Genomic DNA, 20,360 nt, shown 5'->3' with positions numbered 1-20,360 from the left:
CAAGCAATCCTCCCACCTCAGCCTCCAAAGTAGCTGGGACTACGGGCGCATGCCACCAGGCCCAGATGGTTCTGATCCTAGAGGACAATCATATTTCCAACCCTACTGACATTGGGGGTGGCCATGTGACTTGCTTTGGCCAATGAAATGTGAGCAGAGGTGGCATGTGTCCCTTGCAAGGAGAAGTGCATAATTTGCTGCATAATTTGCTGCATTTTCCCTTCACAAAACAACCATCATGGGAACCAAACCTTATAGCTGTTGGGGCCATGAAGTCTTTGGGGGTGCTTGTTACTAAGCATAACCCAGCCCTTCCTAACTAATGCACTTCATCCCCATTCATCCACGTGGCAGCTCTTGAGACAGCTATTTTTGTTCCCATGAGGCAGTGGGGGCTCAGACAAGTTCAGCAAATTGAGTAAGGTGGAGTTGCTGGGATTCCAGCACCAGCAAAGCCTGGGCATTTCACAAAGGGATCCAACCCACTTTAACTTTCTTTATTTAGAGATAAAGTTGTGCCTTGTCACCCAGGCTGGAGTGCAGTGGCACAATCCTAACCTACTGAAGCCTCTCTCTCTCCCAGGCTCAAGCAATCCTCCTGCCTCAGCCTCCTGAGTAGCTAAGACTACATGTATGTGCCCCCATGGCCAGCTAATTTTTTTTTCTTTTTCTTTTTCTTTTTTGTGGCCAGCTAATTTTCAAAAAAAAATTTTCGTAGAGTTGGGAACTCTATGTTGCCTAGGCTGGCCTTGAACTCCTGAGCTCAAGGAATCCTCCTGCCTCAGCCTCCCAAAGGGCTGGGATTACAGGCATCAGACACCATGCCCAGCCTCATTTATTTTTTAATTTTTTTTTTTTTTTGAGACAGAGTCTCACTCTGTCGTCTAGGCTGGACTGCAGTGGCACGATCTCAGCTCACTGCAACCTCCACCTCCTGGGTTCAAGCGATTCTCCTGCCTCAGCCTCCCAAGTAGTTGAGATTACAGGTGCGTACCACCATGCCCGGCTGATTTTTGTATATTTATTTATTTATTTGAGACAGTTTCGCTCTTTTTGCCCAGGCTGGAGTGCAATGGCGTGATCTCGGCTCACCGCAACCTCCGCCTTCCGGGTTCAAGCAATTCTCCTGCCTCAGCTTCCAGAGTAACTGGGATTACAGGCATGCATCACCACACCTGGCTAATTTTGTATATTTTAGTAGAGACAGGGTTTCTTCACGTTGGCCAGGCTAGTCTCGGACTCCTGACCTCAGGTGATCTGCCCGCCTTGGCCTCCCAAAGTGCTGAGATTACAGGTGTGAGCCACCGTGCCCGGCCCCTAATATTTGTATTTTTTTTTTTTTTTTTTTACTAGAAATGAGGTTTCACCATGTTGGCCAGGCTGGTCTCAAATTCCTGACCTCAAGTGATCCGCCTGCCTCGGCCTCCCAAAGTACTGGGATTACAGGCATAAGCCACCGCGCCTGGCTCTGATTTATTTTTATTTATTTGAAACAGGGTCTTGCTCTGTTGCCCAGGCTGGAGTGCTGTGGCACAATCAAGGCTCACTGCAGCCTCGATCTCTCCAGCAATCCTCCTGCCTCAGCCTCCCAAGTAGCTGGGGTTACAGATGCACGCTACCACACCTGGCTAATTTTTGTTATTTTTAGTAGAGATGAGGTCTCCTTATGATGCCCAAGCTGTTCTCAAACTCCTGGCCTCAAGTGATTCTCCTGCCTCGACCTCCCAAACTGCTGTTATTACAGGCCACCGCGCCTGGCCTAGCCTACTTCAAAGCCGGCATTGCACTTGACAAACACTAACTCAGATCAGAATCCTCCCACCACGCTATGAGGTTGGGTACTCTTGCTATGAGCTACTTGACGGATGGGGAAACTGAGGCTCAAAGAGGTTAAGTAACGCGTCCAAAGCCACAAGACTGGAAAGTGGTGGAGCTGGGACTCGAACCAGGTCCAAGACTCTATGCTTTTAACAGCTGTGCGTATAGTAGAAGCTCTTTACAAGCAGTCGGGAAAATGAGATGTTGCTTGGCTAGGACGGGCTCTAGACGCTTGGTGCAGCTTCCAGCCCCTCCCACCCGCTTTCTGCAAGCCCCGCCCAAGACTCGGCCCCTCTTCGTCCTCCCCCATCCCCCGCTCCGGGAACGGCCCCGCCTCCGCCTTCTGGGCGGAGCCCGCGCGGGATCCGGGTGGCTGCAGGCTGCTGGCTTCTGCGGCTGCGGGGCCGGGGTCGCGGCCAGGGCCAAGCCGCAGCGAGTTCACAGGCGGAACCCCTGCGGGCGGCGCCCCCTACGCGAGGTCACCCCTGGGAAGGAGCGCAGCCCACCCCGCCCGTCCGCATTCGAGCAGGTCTGTGGGGTACAGGGGTTTGTTAGGAGGGTAGGGGGCCTGGGGAACAAAGGCGGGGCTGCGGGGAACGCCTCTGCCCTCACCCCCACCCAGCTGGGCACTTGGGAAGGGCTGATGGGGCACAGATGGGGCAGAGAGCCCAGCTGGGGACAGGCGTTGGGACCATATGGTGATCGGGGAAACTCCTGAGTTCACCTGCATTGGCTGGGGCGCCCCAAATCTAGTGAAGGGGGACAGAGGCGAGCCCTCCCGGGCCAGGCTTGAGGGAGGGTCGGCAGATGGTTAGAAAGAGGCGGGACCGACTGACACACAGGTGAGCCGAGGCTGGGGGAGGTGGGGGCCCCAGCCTTGCGGCCCTGCCCTGCGTGGGGAAAGGTTTCCTGCCTCTTCTCTTCCCCTCCTTAAACTCGTTCTCCTGGAACACGGGGTGGGGCCGGTTGGGTCCTCGTTTAAAAATGGAAAAAAGCCCCAAAGGCGGTTGAGAAATAGCTATGCCAGGGCTTTCTCTGCCTCTGCCCTGCCTGCATCCAGGCCTTCTGCAGCCTCTCTATGCGGTTCCCGCAGCGGCCATAGACAGCTGGGGAAACTGAGGCCTGGGAGAGGTTATGAGAGTTGAGGGAGCACCTTGGACCCAGATGAAGCAGCATGTTGGAGTGTGGGCAGATTCAAGGAGCCTAGCTATGGGACAGATTGCCTGGAAAGACCAGGGGTGGGCAGCAGTGGTCGTGGTGGTGGGGTTGTGTTAAGTGGCTCGGATTGTTTCCTTGGGTATAAGGACTCTCACTCCTGCCTCCGTGGACTGGGGCTGGAGTGAGTCAGCCTTGGGCAGAAGGAGACAGGCCCGGCCCCTTTGACAAATAGAAAATAGCAGTACCCATTTAGGGGGTAGAACTGGACTTTAAACCTGGGCCCTGTACATAGAAAACCCCTTCCCGTTGGAACTCAGAGAAGAGGTGGTATTTGGCATGAGTTGGTGGGGGGCAGGCGCCCCAGTGGCTGACACCTGCCAAAGTCAACACTCAAGCCTTAATCGGGGGCTCTATCCAGCTTATCCAGCTGGCAGGTCCTCCCCCCACCCCACCCCAGCTTACACCTGGGCCACACCAGCTGCACACGCTGGGGCGAAGTCCACACCTGTGCCTTCTCCGGAATCTAGTTCTGCAGCGGCCAGAGCCCCTTACCCTCGGCCTTGCACTTGAACCCTTTGCTAGGCCTCTGGGTTTCCAGACAGGAAAGGTCTCCCCACCCTCCACCCCAATAGACTCAGTTACGCCACAGGGTGTGAAGATTAAATAGCAGTCACGTTTTTTGTGCCCCAGCTCTATACCAGGCACTGTCTAATGACCGTTATGTGTGTTAATACCTTCCCACTGGAAGGAACGTGACCACCCGAGGATGGACTTTTTCTTGTCCTATTCACAGCTGCATTTCCACAGAGAAGAGGGCCTGGCAGAGAGTAAGCATTTGTTGAATGAATAAAGAAACACATTTTAGGTCGGGCGTGGTGGCTCATGCCTGTAATCCTAGCACATTGGAAGGCTGAGGCAGGAGGATTGCTTGAGCAGAGGAGTTTGAAACCAGCATGGGCAACATAATGAGACCCCATCTCTACAAAAATTTTTTTTTAAATTAGCCTGATGTGGTGGCATGTCTGTAGTCCCAGCTACTTGGGAGGCTGAGGCAGGAGGATCACTTGAGCCCAGGAGGTCAAGACTGCAGTGAGCTATGATCACGCCACTGCACTCCAGCCTCAGGCAACAGAGTGAGATCTTGTCTCTAAAAACAAAAGAAGAAAGAAAGAAACTCGTTTTAGGCTCACAACCAACTACTCTTCCAGGAAGGGACTATGACAAACATCCCATTTTGCAGAAGAGGACATTGAGGTCTAGAGGGGGTCAGCGATGCATCCAGCATCACTTGGCCTCCAAGTGACCGAGCTGAGATTTGAATCCAGGCCTGGTGCATCCACAGGAGCTGTTATTGATGTTTGATTCCCCTGCAGGACGCCCGTCTCCTCTCCCTGAGGATTTCAGGTCTCCTCGTCCCAGGAGACTTGGGCCAAGATGGCATCAGCTGGAGACCCCCCGGCAGGCCCACGGGATGCAGCAGATCAGAACTTCGACTATATGTTCAAACTGCTACTGATAGGCAACAGCAGCGTGGGCAAGACTTCCTTCCTGTTCCGATATGCGGACGACTCCTTCACGCCCGCCTTCGTCAGTACTGTGGGCATCGACTTCAAGGTCAAGACCGTCTACCGCCATGACAAGAGGATCAAGCTGCAGATCTGGGTAGGCTGGGAGGCTGGCTGTGTGTTGGGGGTGGGTTCCCTCCAGGAAAGTTCATTGGAGGGTTTTTTTGTTTTGTTTTTTTGTTTTTTTTTTTTGAGACAGAGTCTTGCCCTGTTGCCCAGGCTGGAGGGCAGTCGCACGATCTCGGCTCACTGCAACCTCCATCTCCTGGGTTCAAGCGATTCTCCTGCCTCAACCTCCTGAGTAGCTGGGATTACAGGTGCCCACCACCACGCCCGGCTAATTTTTGTATTTTTAGTAGAGACGAGGTTTCACCATGTTGGCCAGGCTGGTCTCCAACTCCTGACCTCAGGTGATCCACCCGCCTTGGCCTCCCAAAGTGCTGGGATTACAGGCATGAGCCACCGCGCCTAGCCTCATTGGAGAGTTCTTCTGGCTGTGGGGAGGGTTCTCAAGTGAGGAGAAGTAGCCCAGAGTTGGGATGTGCACTTGGGGCAGGTGTGAAGAGTAGGGAGGAATTATCTACTAGGTGAATTTATTAGGATGAGGGGACATGCCCTGGCCTGGTTGGGGGGACTCTGAGGGAGACTGTATGTATATATATATATATATATATATTTTTTTTTTTTTTTTTTTTTCTCTCTCGAGACGGAGTCTTGCTCTGTTGCCCAGGCTGGAGCACAATGGCACAATCTTGGCTCACTGCAACCTCCACCTCCTGGGTTCAAGCAATTCTCCTGCCTCAGTCTCCCGAGTAGCTGGATTACAGGTGCATGCCACCACACCCGGCTAATTTTTTATACTTTTAATAGAGATGGGGTTTCACCATGTTGGCCAGGCTGGTCTCGAACTCCTGACCTCGTGAGCCGCCCACCTCGGCCTCACAAAGTGCTGGGATTACAGGCATGAGCCACCGTGCCTGGCGGGAGACAGTATTATTCCTGGGGGTCTGATTGCAGAGATGATACTAACCTAAGACATGTTTGAAGTACTTGTGACACTAAGCGTGGTGGCTCATGCCTGTAATCCCAACACTTTGGGAGGCCAAGGTGGAGGATCACTTGAGCCCAGCAGTTCAGACCAGCCTGGACAACATAGCGAGATCTCATCTCTACAAAAACTTTAAACATTAGCCCAGCATGGCAGCTCCCGCCTGTAGTCTCAGCTATTCAGGAGGCTGAGGTGAGAGGATTGCTTGAGCCCAGGAGTTCGAGGCTGCAGTGAGCTATGATTGCACCACTGCACTCCAGCATGGGTGACAGGGCGAGACCCCATCTATTAAAAAAAGAAAGAAAGAAAAAAGAAAGGTCCCAGGTGCTGGTGACCAATGGGGAAGAGTTTTGGGTACCATCTTAGAGGGGACCCCTGGGACCCCCATTGGACCAGCCTGGTCTGTAGAGTCACACCCAGCCCCCTCTCCCAACTTAGCTGCTGGTAACAATCATCATGGTAGCAAGAGTACCAAGGTGTCCTGTCAAGATGGTACCATCTGGCCCAGTTGGTTCTTATTTGCAGTTGTTAAGTTGGTTCTTAGAGATGAGGTCAAAGAGGCTTATAAGTCTATGAGAGGCCACTGACCCCTGAGACTTGGAACCCCTCAAGGGCAAGCCCAAGACTCTCCCTCATCGGACTGGGGAGGTCCTTTGGTAATCAATCCATGCCTCCCCCATCAGACTGGGGTTGTGAGGGCAGGATCTGTGTATTCTCCATCAGACTGGAGGTTGTACAAGCAAGTCTGTGTCTTCCCCATAAGACTGGGGCTGTGAGCACAAGGCAGTGCCCCTCTCAGACGGGTGGACTGGGAAACAGGTAGTTCCCAGCCAACTGCCACTGCCATTTGTCCAGGACACGGCGGGCCAGGAGCGCTACCGCACCATCACCACAGCCTACTACCGGGGCGCCATGGGCTTCCTGCTCATGTATGACGTCGCCAATCAGGAATCCTTTGCCGCTGTGCAGGACTGGTGAGTGCTTGCTGACCATGGACCCCTGATCTTTGCCCTCTCCCCTGACCCCTAACACCCCGGCTCATGGCTCACGACTGGTAACTCTGCAGGGCCACGCAAATCAAGACCTACTCCTGGGACAACGCCCAGGTCATCCTGGTGGGGAACAAGTGTGACCTGGAGGACGAACGTGTCGTGCCTGCTGAGGATGGCCGGAGGCTCGCCGACGACCTTGGTTAGTGCCCAGCCTGGGCCACAGGCCCTGGTCTCCCAGAACCAAACCCTCATCCCCATCCTCTGATTCAGGGTCCAACCCAGTCACTGATCCTTTGAGGATGTGCCCAGGAAAATACCCATGTGTATGCCACATGTCCCATTTAATTGCAGGGGATCCATGCGCAGGAACTCCCACTACCCCACTGCCTATCCCCTGGGAACCCAGCAAAACCATTTCTGGAAATTGATCCTAGAGATATCCTCACCCATGTGGGATGTGGTGTGTGGAGTGTAGTAGTAGTATTAGTAGGAGTGAAACCTACAGATCCCCGCCAAGTGTCTCACAGTTGGAGAACCAAATGGACATAAAGTATATTCACACGGTGGAATACTATGCAGCTGTGGAAAAGGATGGGGATGTTCTTTATTTTTTTATTTTTTATTTTTTTGAGACAGAGTCTCACCCTGTCACCCAGGCTGGAGTGCAGTGGCGTGGTCTCGGCTCACTGCAAGCTCCGCTTCCCAGGTTTATTTTTTTTTGAGACGGAGTCTCGCTCTGTCACCCAGACTGGAGTACAGTGGTGCAATATTGGCTCACTGCAGCCTCCACCTCCCAGGTTCAAGCAAGTCTCCTGCTTCAGCCTCCCAAGTAGCTGGTACTACTGGCGCGTGCCACCATGCCCAGCTAATTTTTTGTATTTTTAGTAAAGATGGGGTTTCACTGTGTTAGCCAGGATGGTCTCGATCTCCTGACCTTGTGATCTGCCTGCCTTGGCCTCCCAAAGTGCTGGGATTACAAGCGTGAGCCATCACGCCTGGCCTTTTTTTTTATTTTGTGTAGAGACAAGGTCTAGCTATGTTGCCCAGGCTGGCCTCGAACTCCTGGCCTCAAGTGATCCTCCCTCCTCAGCCTCCCAAAGTGCTAGGATTGAGCCACCACACCTGGCCAAGGGGATGTTCTTTATAGTTTGTTTTTGTTTTTGTTCAAGATGGAGTCTCATTCTTTTACCCAGGCTGGAGTGCAGCGGCATGATCTTGGCTCACTGCAACCTCTACCTCCTGCATTCAAGTGATTCTCCTGCCTCAGCCTCCTGAGTATCCAGGATTACAGGTGTGCGCAGCATGCCTGACTCATTTTTATATTTTCAGTAGAGATGGGGTTTCGTCATGTTGGCCAGGCTGGTCTTGAACCCCTGACAGGTGATCCACCTGCCTTGGCCTCCCAAAGTGTTGGGTTTACGGGCATGAGCCACTGTGCCCGGCTGTTTTATTCCAGCAAAATAGTGGATACGACTGCTTTTTTTAGTCCAGGTGTTAGCAAACCTTTTCTTAAAGGGCCAGATAGTAAATATTTTTGGCCATACAATCTCTATAACAACTACTCAACTCTACATGACAGCAGCCACAGACAATGCATAAATGAATGGGTGTGATTGTTTGCCAATAAAACTTTATTTGTGGCCGGGCGTGGTGGGCTCATGCCTGAAATCCCAGCACTTTGGGAGGCTGAGGCAGGCAGATCACCTGAGGCCAGGAGTTCTAGACCAGCCTGGCCAACATGGCAAAACCCCGTCTCTACTAAAAATACACAAAAATTAGCCGGGCATGGTGGCAGACGCCTGTAATCCCAGCTACTTGGGAGGCTGAGGCAGAAGAATCACTTGAACCTGAGAGGCGGAGGCTGCAGTGAGCCGATATCGCGCCATTACACTCCAGCCTGGGCAATGGAGGAAGACTGTTTCAAAAAAAAAGAAGAAGAAAGAAAGTAACTGATGCTTGCAATCAATTTTTAACCCCAGCTTTCCCATAAGCCCCATCCAAGCCAGCACCCTATGTGCAAAATTCAGAAGACACAGGAAGAGACGAAGGCAATAACTCACTCCCCACCTCCAGTCTGGTCTCCCAGATTCTCTGGTTCTTGTATCTCTTTCCAGAAATATCCTGAGCACCCACAGGCATTGACAACACATTAGCTACTTTTTTGTTTTACACAGGTATTCCCTACTGTATATACCCTTTCCTGCACTTTGAATTTTTCTACTAAATAATATATCGTAGATATATTTCTCGGCCGGGCGTGGTGGCTCACGCTTGTAATCCCAGCACTTTGGGAGGCCGAGGTGGGTGGATCACGAGGTCAAGAGATCAAGAACATCCTGGCTAACACTGTGAAACTCCGTCTCTACTAAAAATACAAAAAAATTAGCCAGGCATGGTGGCGGGCACCTGTAGTCCCAGCTTCTCGGAGGCTGAGGCAGGAGAATGGTGTGAACCACCCGGGAGGCAGAACTTGCAGTGAGCCAAGATCGCGCCACTGCACTCCAGCCTGGGTGAAAGAGCAGGACTCTGTGTCAAAAAAAAAAAAAAAAAAAAAATTTCTCCATCAGCCCCAGAGCTGGCTCATTCTTTTGCATGGCTGTGTACTATTCCATTTCGTGTTTCCTTAACCTTTTCCTCTGTTGACAGCCATGGAGATTATTTCTAGCCTTTTCCTCTGACAAATGCAGCTGCAGCAATCATTTTTACATATATTTCTTTGGGCACATGTGGCAAGAAATCTGCCAGCTTGATTCACAGATGTTCTTAACACTTTTTTTTTGAGATGGAGTCACTCCACCTGGTTGGTTTTTATAGGCCCGGCCTACACTTTTTAAAAAAAATAACTTTTGCCAGGAATGATGGCATGTGCTTGTAATCCCAGCTACTCTGGAGACTGAATTAGGAGGATTGCTTCAGGCCAAGAATTTGAGAGCAGCTTGGGCAATATAGCGAGACCCTGTCTCAAAAAAGGAAGAAAATAATCACTTTTTGTGATAAAAATGTTCAAATATTCCCAGCACATTGGGAGGGCAAGGTGGGTAGATCGCTCGAGCCCAGGACTTTGAGACCAGCCTGGTCAACATGGCAAACCCTGTCTGTACAACAAAATGCAAAAATTAGCTAGGCATGGTGGTGCACACCTGTAGTCTCAGCTACTCAGGAGGCTGAGGTGGGAGGATTGCTTGAGCCTGGGAGGCAGAGGTTGCATTGAGCCAAGATTGCACCACTGTATGCCAGCCTGGGCGACAGAGCGAGACCTTGTCTCAAAAAAAAAAAAAAGAAAAGAAGAAATGTTCGGCCAGGCGTGGTGGCTCATGCCTGTAATCCCAGCACTTTGGGAGGCCGAGGCAGGCGATCACCTGAGGTCAGGAGTTTGAGACCAACCTGACCAACATGGTGAAACCTCATCTCTACTAAAAATACAAAATTAGCTGGTTGTGGTGGTGCACGCCTGTAATCCCAGCTACTTGGGAGGCTGAGGGAGGAGAATTGCTTGAACCCAGGAGGCGGAGGTTGCGTGAGCTGAGATCGTGCCATTGCACTCCAGCCTGGGTAACAACAGCGAAACTCCATCTAAAAAAAAGTTCAAATACATTCACAAGTAGAAAGGAATATACAATAGACTTTCATAAAACATTATTCAGCTTAATTAGATCTCAATATTTTTTCAATCTTGAATCATCTATTCCACCAAAATACTTTTCCTTTTTTTTCCTAGAGCATTGAGAAATAAGCCCTTGACATCGAACCCTTTTGGCTGTAAACACTTCACTATGCAACTCCAGCTGTTTTGTTGTTGTTGTTGTTGTTGTTTAAATAATAGAGACAGAGCCCCACTCTTTCACCCAGGCTGGAGTACAGTGGTGTGATCCCACCACTTTAGGAGGCTGAGGAGGGAGGATTGCTTGAGCCCAGGGGTTGGAGGCCAGCCTGGGCAACATAGTGAGACCCCAACTCTACAAAATAAGTTCAAAGCTCCCTGTAGCCTCGGACTCCTGGGCTCAAGTGATTCTGCTGCCTCAGCCTTTCAAGTAGCTGGGACTACTTAGTATAAGCCAGCACACTGGCTAATTTTTTATTTTTATTTTTTGTAGAGACGAGGTCTCACTATATTGCGCAGGCTGGTCTTGAACTCCTGGGCTCAAGTAGTCAGCCTGCCTCAGCCTCCCAAAGTGTTGGGATTACAGGCATGAGCCACGGTACCTGGTTGGTTTTTACATTTTTAAGTGGTTGAGAAAAAAATAATATGACATGGGAAATTTATATGAAATTCAAATTTGTATCTATAAATGTTTTTCTGAGACACCGCCATACCCTTTTTTTTTTTTTTTGAGACGGAGTCTCGCTCTGTCACCCAGGCTGGAGTGCAGTGGCGCGATCTCAGCTCACTGCAAGCTCCGCCTCCCGGGTTCACGCCATTCTCCTGCCTCAGCCTCTCCGAGTAGCTGGGACTACAGGCGCCCGCCACCACGCCCGGCTAATTTTTTTCTATTTTTAGTAGAGACGGGGTTTCACCGTGGTCTCGATCTCCTGACCTCGTGATTCGCCCGCCTCGGCCTCCCAAAGTGCTGAGATTACAAGCATGAGCCACCGCGCCCGGCCCGCCATACCCTTTTTAAAAAAAATTTTTTTTACACGGAGTCTTGCTCATGTCGCCCAGGCTGGAGTGCAATGGCGTGATTTCGGCTCATTGCCACCTCCGCCTCCCCGGTTCAAGCGATTCTCCTGCCTCAGCCTCCTGAGTAGCTGGGATTACAGGTGCCCGCCACCACAGGGCCTGGCTAATTTTTGTGTCTTTAGTAGAGATGGGGTTTCACTATGTTGGCCAGGCTAGTCTGGAACTCCTGACCTCAGGTTATCCACTTGCCTCGACCTCCCAACCATTTATTTTTTTAATTTATTTTTTATTTTATTTAATTTTTTAATTTATTTTTTATTTTTTTGAGACAAGGTCCCTCTCTGGTGCTCAGGCTGGAATGCAGTGGCATGATCATAGCTCAAAGCAGCTGGGCTCAAGCGATCCTCCCACCTCAGCCTCCCAAGTAGCTGAGACTCCAGGTGTACTCCACCACACCTACCTAATTAAAAACAATTTTTTTTGCCGGGCATGGTGGCTCACGCCTGTAATCCTAGCACTTTGGGGGGCTGAGGTGGGTGGATCACAAGGTCAGAAGCTCGAGACCACCTTGGCCAACATGGTGAAACCCCGTCTCTACTTAAAATACAAAAAAATGAGTGAGGCGTGGTGGTACACACCTGTAATCCCAGCTACTCAGGAGGCTGAGGCAGGAGAATCACTTGAACCTGGGAGGTGGAGGTTGCAGTGAGCCGAGATCGTGCCACTGCACTCCAGCCTGGGTGACAGAGTGAGCCTCTGTCTCAAAAAAAAAAAAAAAAAAAAAAAATTTTAAGAGATAAGTCTTGCCATGTTGTCTGGGCTGATCTTGAACTCCTGGGCTTAAGCAATCCTCCCACTTTGGCCTCCCAAAGTGCTGGGATTATAGGAGTGAGCTCACACCCATGCTCAGTTGATGCCTATTTGTTGATGCATTGTCTATGATTGCTATTGTTTATGGTAATCACACGTCTGTGATTACAGGCTGTCTCAATACAGAAAAGGGTATATACAGTGCTTCAAGCGCGGAATTGAGTAATTGAGACAGAGACCATATGACCCAGAAAGCCTAAAATATTTATGATCTGGCCCTTTACAAAGGAGGTTTGCTGATCTCTGAGCCATAACCAATCCCTTTCCCCTTTTATTCTTGCCATTGCTTTGTTGGAGAAACTGGGTCTTTGTTCTGTGGGGCAGGGCCCTGGATCCCCAGTTAGCCTGGAAGTGGTGAAATCAGTTACGCCTGCCATGGGCTGGAATACTTCGAGGTGCTTCCCACACCTATTTGCAGATTATATCTGGGGTCTCGGGGTAAAGGGAGATTCTCACTTTCTGTTATTATGTTTAAAATATTGGAGTACAGGCCGGCTTCGGTGGCTCACGCCTGTAATCCTAGCACTCTGGGAGGCTGAAGTGGGCAGATCACTTGATATCAGGAGTTCGAGACCAGCCTGGCCAACATGGTAAAACCCTGTCTCTACCAAAAATACAAAATTAGCTGGGCGTGGTGGCACGTGCCTTTAATCCCAGCTACTTGGAAAGCTGAGGTATGAGAACTGTTTGAACCCGGGAGGCGGAGGTTGCAGTGAGCCGAGATCACGCCATTGCATTCCAGCCTGGGTGATGGAGTGAGCCTGTATCTCACACACACACACAAAAAGAAGATTGGAGTACAAAGCAGGAGACAGAATTTGATCCCAATTTTTTTTTTCTTTTCTTTTTTTTTTTTTGAGATGGAGTTTCACTCTTGTTGCCCAGGCTGGAGTGCAATGGCGCAATCTTGGCTCGTTGCAACCTCCGCCTCCCTGGTTCAAGCAATTCTCCTGCCTCAGCCTCCCGAATAGCTGGGATTACAGGCATGTGCCACCTTACCACGCCTGGCTACTTTTGTATTTTTAGTAGAGATGGGGTTTCACCATATTGTTCAGGCTGGTCTCAAACTCCTGACCTCAGGTGATCCGCTGCCTCAGCCTCCCAAACTGCTGGGATTACAGGCATGAGCCACCGCGCCTGGCCTGATTCCAATTTTGTAGGAAAAAAAGCCAGACATATATACATGTGCACACACACATCACCTACAAACCTAACCCCAACAATGACATATTTATATAGAAAAAGACTAAAGGCTGGGCATGGAGGCTCATGCCTGTAATCCTTGCACTTTGGGAGGTCAAGGCAGAAGGATCACTTGGGTCTAGGAGTTAGAGACCAGTGTGGGCAACATGGTGAAGCCCCACCCCTATAAAAAATACCAAAAATTGGCTGTGTGTGGTGGCACACCCCTATAGTCTCAGCTACTTGGGAGACTGAGGGGGGCCCAGGAGTCGAGGCTGCAGTGAGTTATGATCACACCACTGCACTCCAGCCTGGGCAACAGAGGGAGACTCTGTCTAAAAAAAAAAAGATGAATAAAGACTAGAAAGCCAAGTAGCAAAACGCCAATAGTAATTGTTTCTAAATGATGAGATTACAAATTATTTTTATCTCTATCTCCATACATTTCTTTGTGTTTCTGTTTTGAGACAGGGTCTCACTCTGTTGCCCAGGCTGGTGTGCAATGGCATGACCTCGGCTCACTGCAGCCTCAACTTCCCTGGCTCAGGTCATCCTCCCACCTCAGCCTCCCAAGTAGGTGGGACTACAGGTGCATGCCACCACACCTGGCTAATATTTATTTATTTATTTATTTTTTGAGATGGAGTCTCGCTCTGTTGCCAGGCTGGAGTGCAGTGGCATAATCTTGGCTCACTGCAACCTCCACTTCCCATGTTCAAGCGATTCTTCTGCCTCAGCCTCCTGAGTAGCTGGGACTGCAGGCACGCACCACCACACAAAGCTAAATTTTGTATTTTTAGTAGAGATGGGGTTTCACCATACTGGCCCCGGTCTCGAACTCCTGACCTCGTGATCCGCCCACCTCGGCTTCCCAAAGTGCTGGGATTACAGGCATGAGCCACCACGCCTGGCCCCCCGGCTTTTTTTTTTTTTTTTTTTTTTTGAGATAGCATCTTGTTCTGTCACCCAGGCTGGAGTGCAGTGGCGCAATCTCAGCTAACTGCAAGCTCTGCCTCCCAGGTTCACGCCATTCTCCTGCCTCAGCCTCTCCGAGTAGCTGGGACTACAGGCGCCCGCCACCACGCCCGGCTAATTTTTTGTATTTTTAGTAGAGACGGGGTTTCACCGTGGTCTCGATCTCCTGACCTCGTGATCCGCCTGCCTCGGCCTCCCAAAGTGCTGGGATTACAAGCGTGAGCCACCGCTCCCGGCCTATAGGCTGTCTTAATACTTTTCTGTAGTTTCCAGTTTCTCCAGTAAATTTCTCTATTGAATGACATCCAAAAAATGTATTTTTTTTCCTTTTTAAAATTTTTATTTATTTTAGAGACAAGGTCTCCCTACATTACCCGGGCTGGTCTTGAACTCCTGGGTTCAGGTGATTCTCCTGCCTTGGCCTCCTGAGTAGTTGGGATTATAGGCGCATACCACCAAGCCTGGTTAATATCAGAAAAATAAGCTGGGCGTGGTGGTTCATTCCCGTAATCCCAGCACTTTGGGAAGCTGAGGCGGGTGGATCATCTGAGGTCAGGAGTTCACTACCAGCCTGGCCAAAATAGCGAAACCCCGTCTCTACTGAAAATACAAAAATTAGCCTGGCATGGTGGTAGGCACCTGCACTCGCAGCACCTTGGGAGGCTGAAGCAGGAGAATCACTTGAACCCGGGAGGTGGAGGTTGCAGTGAGCCGGGATCATGTCATTGCACTCCGGCATGGGCAGCAAGAGCAAAACTCCGTCTCAACAAAAAGAAAAATAACACAGATGGTATGAGGCAAGGCCACGCGTGGATAAGGAAACACCAGATCTGCCCAGGAAGACAGTGGGATGGCTTTGATATCTCTGGGCTGACAGTAGGAAATCTAAGTTCATGTCCTGCCTCTGCTATTCATTCATTTACCCATTCATTCATTCAACCATTCAGCAGACAGTTTCTAAGCACCCTCTCCGTGTCAGGCACTGGGTGCAGCCATAGGCGGAAATGCTCCCTGCCTGGAGCTGGCTTTCTAGTAGCGGAGACAGATAATAAATGGATAATTACACACCTAACTCATTATGATTCCATTTTTATAGTGCAGCATGACGCACAGAGAAGACAGGCCCACTTACGCTTGGCCACATGTAATGTGGCAGGCGTTTGTTTGAATTCCTGGCTTACCTTGGTGATGTGGCAGGTGGGGCTGCATGGAGATTCGAGGACAGCTCCTCTCAGGCAGACCCTCAGGCAACCTTAAAAGGATGCAGGAAGTCCAGCGTGGTGGCTCACGCTGGTAAACCCAGCACTTTGGGAGGCCTAGGCGGGAGGATTGCTTCAGGCCAGCAGTTCAAGACTAGCCTGCACAATATAGTGAGACCCCCCCACCTCTACAAAAGAAAAAATTTAAAAATTAGCCAGGCGTGGTGGGGTGCACCTGTAGTCCCAGCTACTCAGGGGGCCAAGGCGGGATGATCGCTTGAGCCCAGGAGGTTGAGGCTGCAATGAGCCGTGTTCACACCACTACACTCTGGCCTGGGCAATAAAGAGAGACTTTCTCTTAAAAAAAAAAAAACAAAAGCAATGGAAAGTGTAACTTGATGGGTCTCCTGACCATGCCTTTCTGTGCAGCAGAAATTGGGTGGAAGCTGAGCTATAGCCACCTGTGGGCACTGCCATGGCTGCTGGGCAGCAGAAATCTTCATGTACCCTCCCACTTATACTCTTGCAGCCACTGCCTTGTGACAAAGAGATTCTTAGGATTGTCCAGACCATGGCTGCAGCCGCAGGGTTTCGTTTTGTTTTGTTTTTGAGACAGGGTCTTGCTCCATCACTCAGGCTGGTGTGCAGTGGTGCGATCATGGCTCACTGCAGCCTTGACCTCCTGGGCTCAAACCATTCTCCTGCCTCAACCTTCCAAGTAGCTGAGACTGCAGGTGAACGCCACGTTGCCCATCTATTTTTTTTCTTTTTAAATAGAGTCTCGCTCTGTTGCCCAGGCTGGAGTGCAGTGGCGTGATCTCAGCTCACTGTAACCTCCGCCTCCCAGATTCAAGCAATTCTCCTGCCTCAGCCTCAAGTAGCTGGGATTACAGACGCGTGCCACCATGCCCAGCTAATTTTTGTATTTTTAGTAGAGACAGGGTTTCACCAAGTTGGTCAGGCTGGTCTTGAACTCCTGACCTCAAATGATCCTCCCACCTTGGCCTCCCAAAGTGCTGGGATTACAGGCATGAGCCACTTCACCTGGCCGCCCATCTACTTTTAAAAAAAATTTATTGTAGAGACAGGGCCTTGCTATGTTGCCCAGGCTGATCTTGAACTCCTGGCCTCAAGCGATCCTCCCGCCGTAGCTTCCCTTAGTGCTAGGATTACAGGCATAAGCCCCTGCGCCTAGCCTGCCACAGATTTTTATCATTGGTAGGATCATCGTTCCCATTTTACAGATGAGCAAACTGAGGCTTGGAGCGGCAAAGGCACACAACCAAGGTCCCACAGCAGGATAAAGAGCAGAACTAGGCTTAGAAGCCAGGTTTCTGTGATGCCACAGCTGAGACTCTGCCCCTCAGGGGTCTTACGAGTGTCCCCACCTTAACATTCATCCAGGTTTCGAGTTCTTTGAAGCCAGTGCCAAGGAGAACATCAATGTGAAGCAGGTCTTCGAGCGCCTGGTGGATGTCATCTGCGAGAAGATGAACGAGTCCCTGGAACCCAGCTCCAGCTCAGGCAGCAACGGAAAAGGCCCAGCCGTGGGGGATGCTCCAGCCCCCCAGCCCAGCAGCTGCAGCTGCTAGAGATGGCCCCCAACCCCCCACCTACCCGCAGGGACTGTGATCGAGGCATGAGCCACAATGGTTATCTCCAAGCTCAGGGCAATCCCTTCCCTCCTGTCAACTGCCCCCTGACTCCTGCATGGCTCATTCCTTCACAATGTCGCCGTGGCTGCCAGGTTCCTCAGGCAGCCCTGGTGAGAGGCTACGGACCAGGGCACTCAGCTCTGCATGGCAGGCAGGGGCCCGGGGACATTGGCGTGCATGAGCTTGCTGCTTTCCAGGGTGTGTTAAGGAGGGTGGCCGTGGGTGACACGTCCCACTCTGTCTGATGGAGGGGCATCCGTGGTGCCTTCTAGCTTAGAACCATTTTCCCGGTCTCTTCTGGGTTGGGCAGGACTCATATTCCCAAGCTGGTGGGAGATGGTTCATCTCCTTCGTCGAGCGGCGTGGGTTCTTGGAGTTCATCCAGGGAAGGCGGCGCATCTTTCTCAGGTCCTGCAGGCTGGTCTCTGAGCCTGCCCCCACGAACTTTCTGGATTCCAAGGTGGGATGGTGATTTTGACCCCTGCAGACCCTCTACTTGCAAAAAGCAGCATTAAAGCAGCCTTTCCCCATTGTAGAAGGGACAGGGAGTCAGATCCCCTCAACCCCCCTGGCTTCAGGGACCCCAGAAGTGCCTTCCAAGCTTCCCCCAAGATCCACGTCACCCACAACCCTGCCACTGTTTTTGCTGTGTTCACCGCATCTCTGATCCTGAATTGAATTCTGGAACTATGGACCACATTAGACGGGGCAGAGATTCGCCCAACCCCTAGCACTCTGGCTCTGGGCTTTCGGCCAGAAGTTAATTAACCTCAGAGCCAGGAGCCTGGGCCCTCCCTCCCAGGCCCTGTTTAGCTGGTTGTGTTTTAAGCAAGTTCTTGCCCAATCATACATCCTGCTAGAAAAGGAAATGAAGCAACGTCCCCAGCCGCCGCAGGCAGTTGTCGGCAACTTTCTGATGTAAGCTCTTCCAACTTGAGGGGGGCCCTTCAAGACCCAATGTCCATTTCCCAATCCTTGTCATCGGCAGGGCCCAGGGATGTAACAATTTTTGCTAATGGAAGAGTCACTTCTTTTTTTTTTTTTTTTCTTTTTGAGATGGTCTCACTGTGTCGCCCAGGCTGGAGTGCAATGGTGCAATCATAGCTCACCACAGCCTCAAACTAGGGGTCACTTCTAAGGGATGCTGGGGGTTGGGCGGAAGGGGTGAGGAGGTAGGATTGAGTAACTTGCTGTCGCTGCTTGTACATTGTAGACAGCCTGAGAGTGGCAGGCCCTTATATGAATGGGGGGGATGGGCTGTGATCAGTGCCGGGGAGTCCCTGAAGCTGGGGTCCCCACCTCCAGGGGCTTCTGCTCAGAGGTTATGTGTGCAGTTTGAAGATGTACATCTTGACCTCCAGTTTAGAGGCACTTTCTGCCCATCAGATTCCAAACTCTAGGGACGCAGCACCTTTTCTTTGCTCCCAAACACCAACCAACACCCCTTAACAGGACCAGCACTGTTAGGATGGCTAAGCGGATGTTTTATGTTCCCACCTCCCTGACTCTGTTTCAGAGGTTGTGTCTGCTCCCCCAGCCCCTGAAGCCAAAATGACTTCCTGCAGCTTTCATGAGCTCAGCCTCTTCCCTGGGGTATGTGTGAGGGGGAAAGCCTGGTTCAAGTTTAGATTTATTTCTAGGGAGCCCCGGTTTCTTCATACCAGAGGCTACCCTTAGAACTTTGGAGTGAGGGTATCTTTTTTTTTGTTTTTTTTTTGAGACAGAGTCTCGCTCTGTTGCCCAGGCTGGAGTACAGTGGCACAATCTGAGCTCACTGTAACCTCTACCTCCGGGGTTCAAGCGATTTTCCTGCCTCAGCCTCCCGAGTAGCTGGCATTACAGGCACCTGCCACCACACCTGGCTAATTTTTGTATTTTTAGTAGAGAAGGGGTTTCACCATGTTGATGAGGCTGGTCTCAAGCTGAATTCAAGTGATCCACTTGCTTCAGCCTCCCAAAGTGCTGGGATTACAGATGTGAGCCATCATGCCCAGCCGAGGGTATCGTTATACCAACCAATTAGATGACTGAGGTGAAATGGACAAATCCTATACACACACAAAGTGAGGGTATCTGAGTATGTGGGTGGGAGTGAAAAATTTTTAGTTACTTTAACACTAAAGTCAAACTAAAGCAGCTTCAAGAAGACTTCTTAAGATGCAATATGGCCTGCTGAGGTTTTTGTTTGTTTGTTTAAGAAAGAGAGTCGCTCTGTCGCCCAGGCCGGAGTGCAGTGGCATGATCTCAGCTCACTGCAACCTCCACCTCCTGGGTTCAAGCGATTCTCCTGTCTCAGCCTCCTGAGTAGCTGGGACTACAGGCACCTGCTACCACACCCAACTAAGTTTTGCATTTTTAGTAGAGACAGGGTTTCACCTTGTTGGCCAGGCTGGTTTTGTTGGCCAATTGTCTCTAAACTGCTGTCAAAAAAAGGAATGGATCAGATTGTCTTGAATAGGGCAGAGCTAACCTGTAATCACCTGCGTGATGAGAAACAGTTTTGACTGCATCTTACTCCTGACCTGGTCTAAGCTTTCTGTTTACATAAATTTCTCAAGAGTTCAACTTCAAGTAGCAGCCGAGAGAGCTGCCTCAGGATTCTCTCAAAGACTGGGAATAAGATGGGAACATTTGTTTCTTCTAAAAATAAGGCAAATGTTAACATTGAATGATTTGGGGGGCAAGGTTTAATTGGAAATGGTCTCTGGGGACCGCAAACTGATGTTTTTGCAGATTACCTCAGGGAAATGGAGGTTTGTTGAGTTTACAGACACATTAAACCAAAGGCCGTGGGAAAACCCCTCTCCAGCTCCAGGGGATTGAAGTCAGGACCACCCACTAACCAGTGCCTTCCTTCTTAACATTCACTTTTAGCAGCTTGTGTTTACGTGGGCAGTTTTGATGGGAAATTGCCATGACCACAGCGGTTTGGATTTCTGTTTTGTTTGTTTTTTTTCTTTTTCGGGGGATTGGGGGACTCCTCCCAAGATCACATTTTAGCATCTTTCTCTCCTACTCCATTTAGAAAAACAAGTAAAAGGTGAAATGTGGTCTCAGTGTTAACGCGATAATTCCGCTACTGGCTCCTCCCTGACAATTCTGAAATACACTACTGAACGAGCTCACTGGTCCTTTCTACCCTGGATGTGGTTCTTCTGTGTAGCAACTCCTTGATGTCCAGTTTGGAAAGATGTACTCTTTTTCTCGACAAGAAAAAATTAAATCCGTCATGCCCAAATAATAGTTGTGCTTTTATTTCCATTAGTGAATTGCATTTCTG

The 20,360-nt window shown here is 50.5% G+C and overlaps 1 protein-coding gene across 1 annotated transcript; it reads left to right on the top strand.

The window, feature by feature from the left end:
- Positions 1-1,397: 1,397 nt before the first annotated feature.
- RAB3D (RAB3D, member RAS oncogene family) lies at positions 1,398-20,318 on the top strand. Its single transcript, XM_055239464.2, has 5 exons — positions 1,398-2,347; positions 4,350-4,638; positions 6,445-6,563; positions 6,656-6,780; positions 16,830-20,318. The coding sequence occupies exons 2-5, from the start codon at positions 4,411-4,413 to the stop codon at positions 17,015-17,017; spliced, it is 660 nt and encodes a 219-aa protein (XP_055095439.1). The 5' UTR covers positions 1,398-2,347; positions 4,350-4,410; the 3' UTR covers positions 17,018-20,318.
- The last annotated feature ends 42 nt before the right edge of the window (positions 20,319-20,360 follow it).

The sequence above is a fragment of the Symphalangus syndactylus genome, chromosome 13 (assembly GCF_028878055.3).
Source record: "Symphalangus syndactylus isolate Jambi chromosome 13, NHGRI_mSymSyn1-v2.1_pri, whole genome shotgun sequence".
Lineage (NCBI taxonomy): Eukaryota > Metazoa > Chordata > Mammalia > Primates > Hylobatidae > Symphalangus > Symphalangus syndactylus.
This window is presented reverse-complemented; position numbering and strand designations above follow the sequence as displayed.

Bases quoted from the DNA above. Each gene is read 5' to 3' on its own strand.
- RAB3D (XM_055239464.2), top strand. From the start codon at position 4,411: ATGGCATCAGCTGGAGACCCCCCGGCAGGCCCACGGGATGCAGCAGAT. The intron at 6,564-6,655 runs GTGAGTGCTTGC...GTAACTCTGCAG, and splicing joins TTTGCCGCTGTGCAGGACTG to GGCCACGCAAATCAAGACCT. The intron at 6,781-16,829 runs GTTAGTGCCCAG...ACATTCATCCAG, and splicing joins GAGGCTCGCCGACGACCTTG to GTTTCGAGTTCTTTGAAGCC.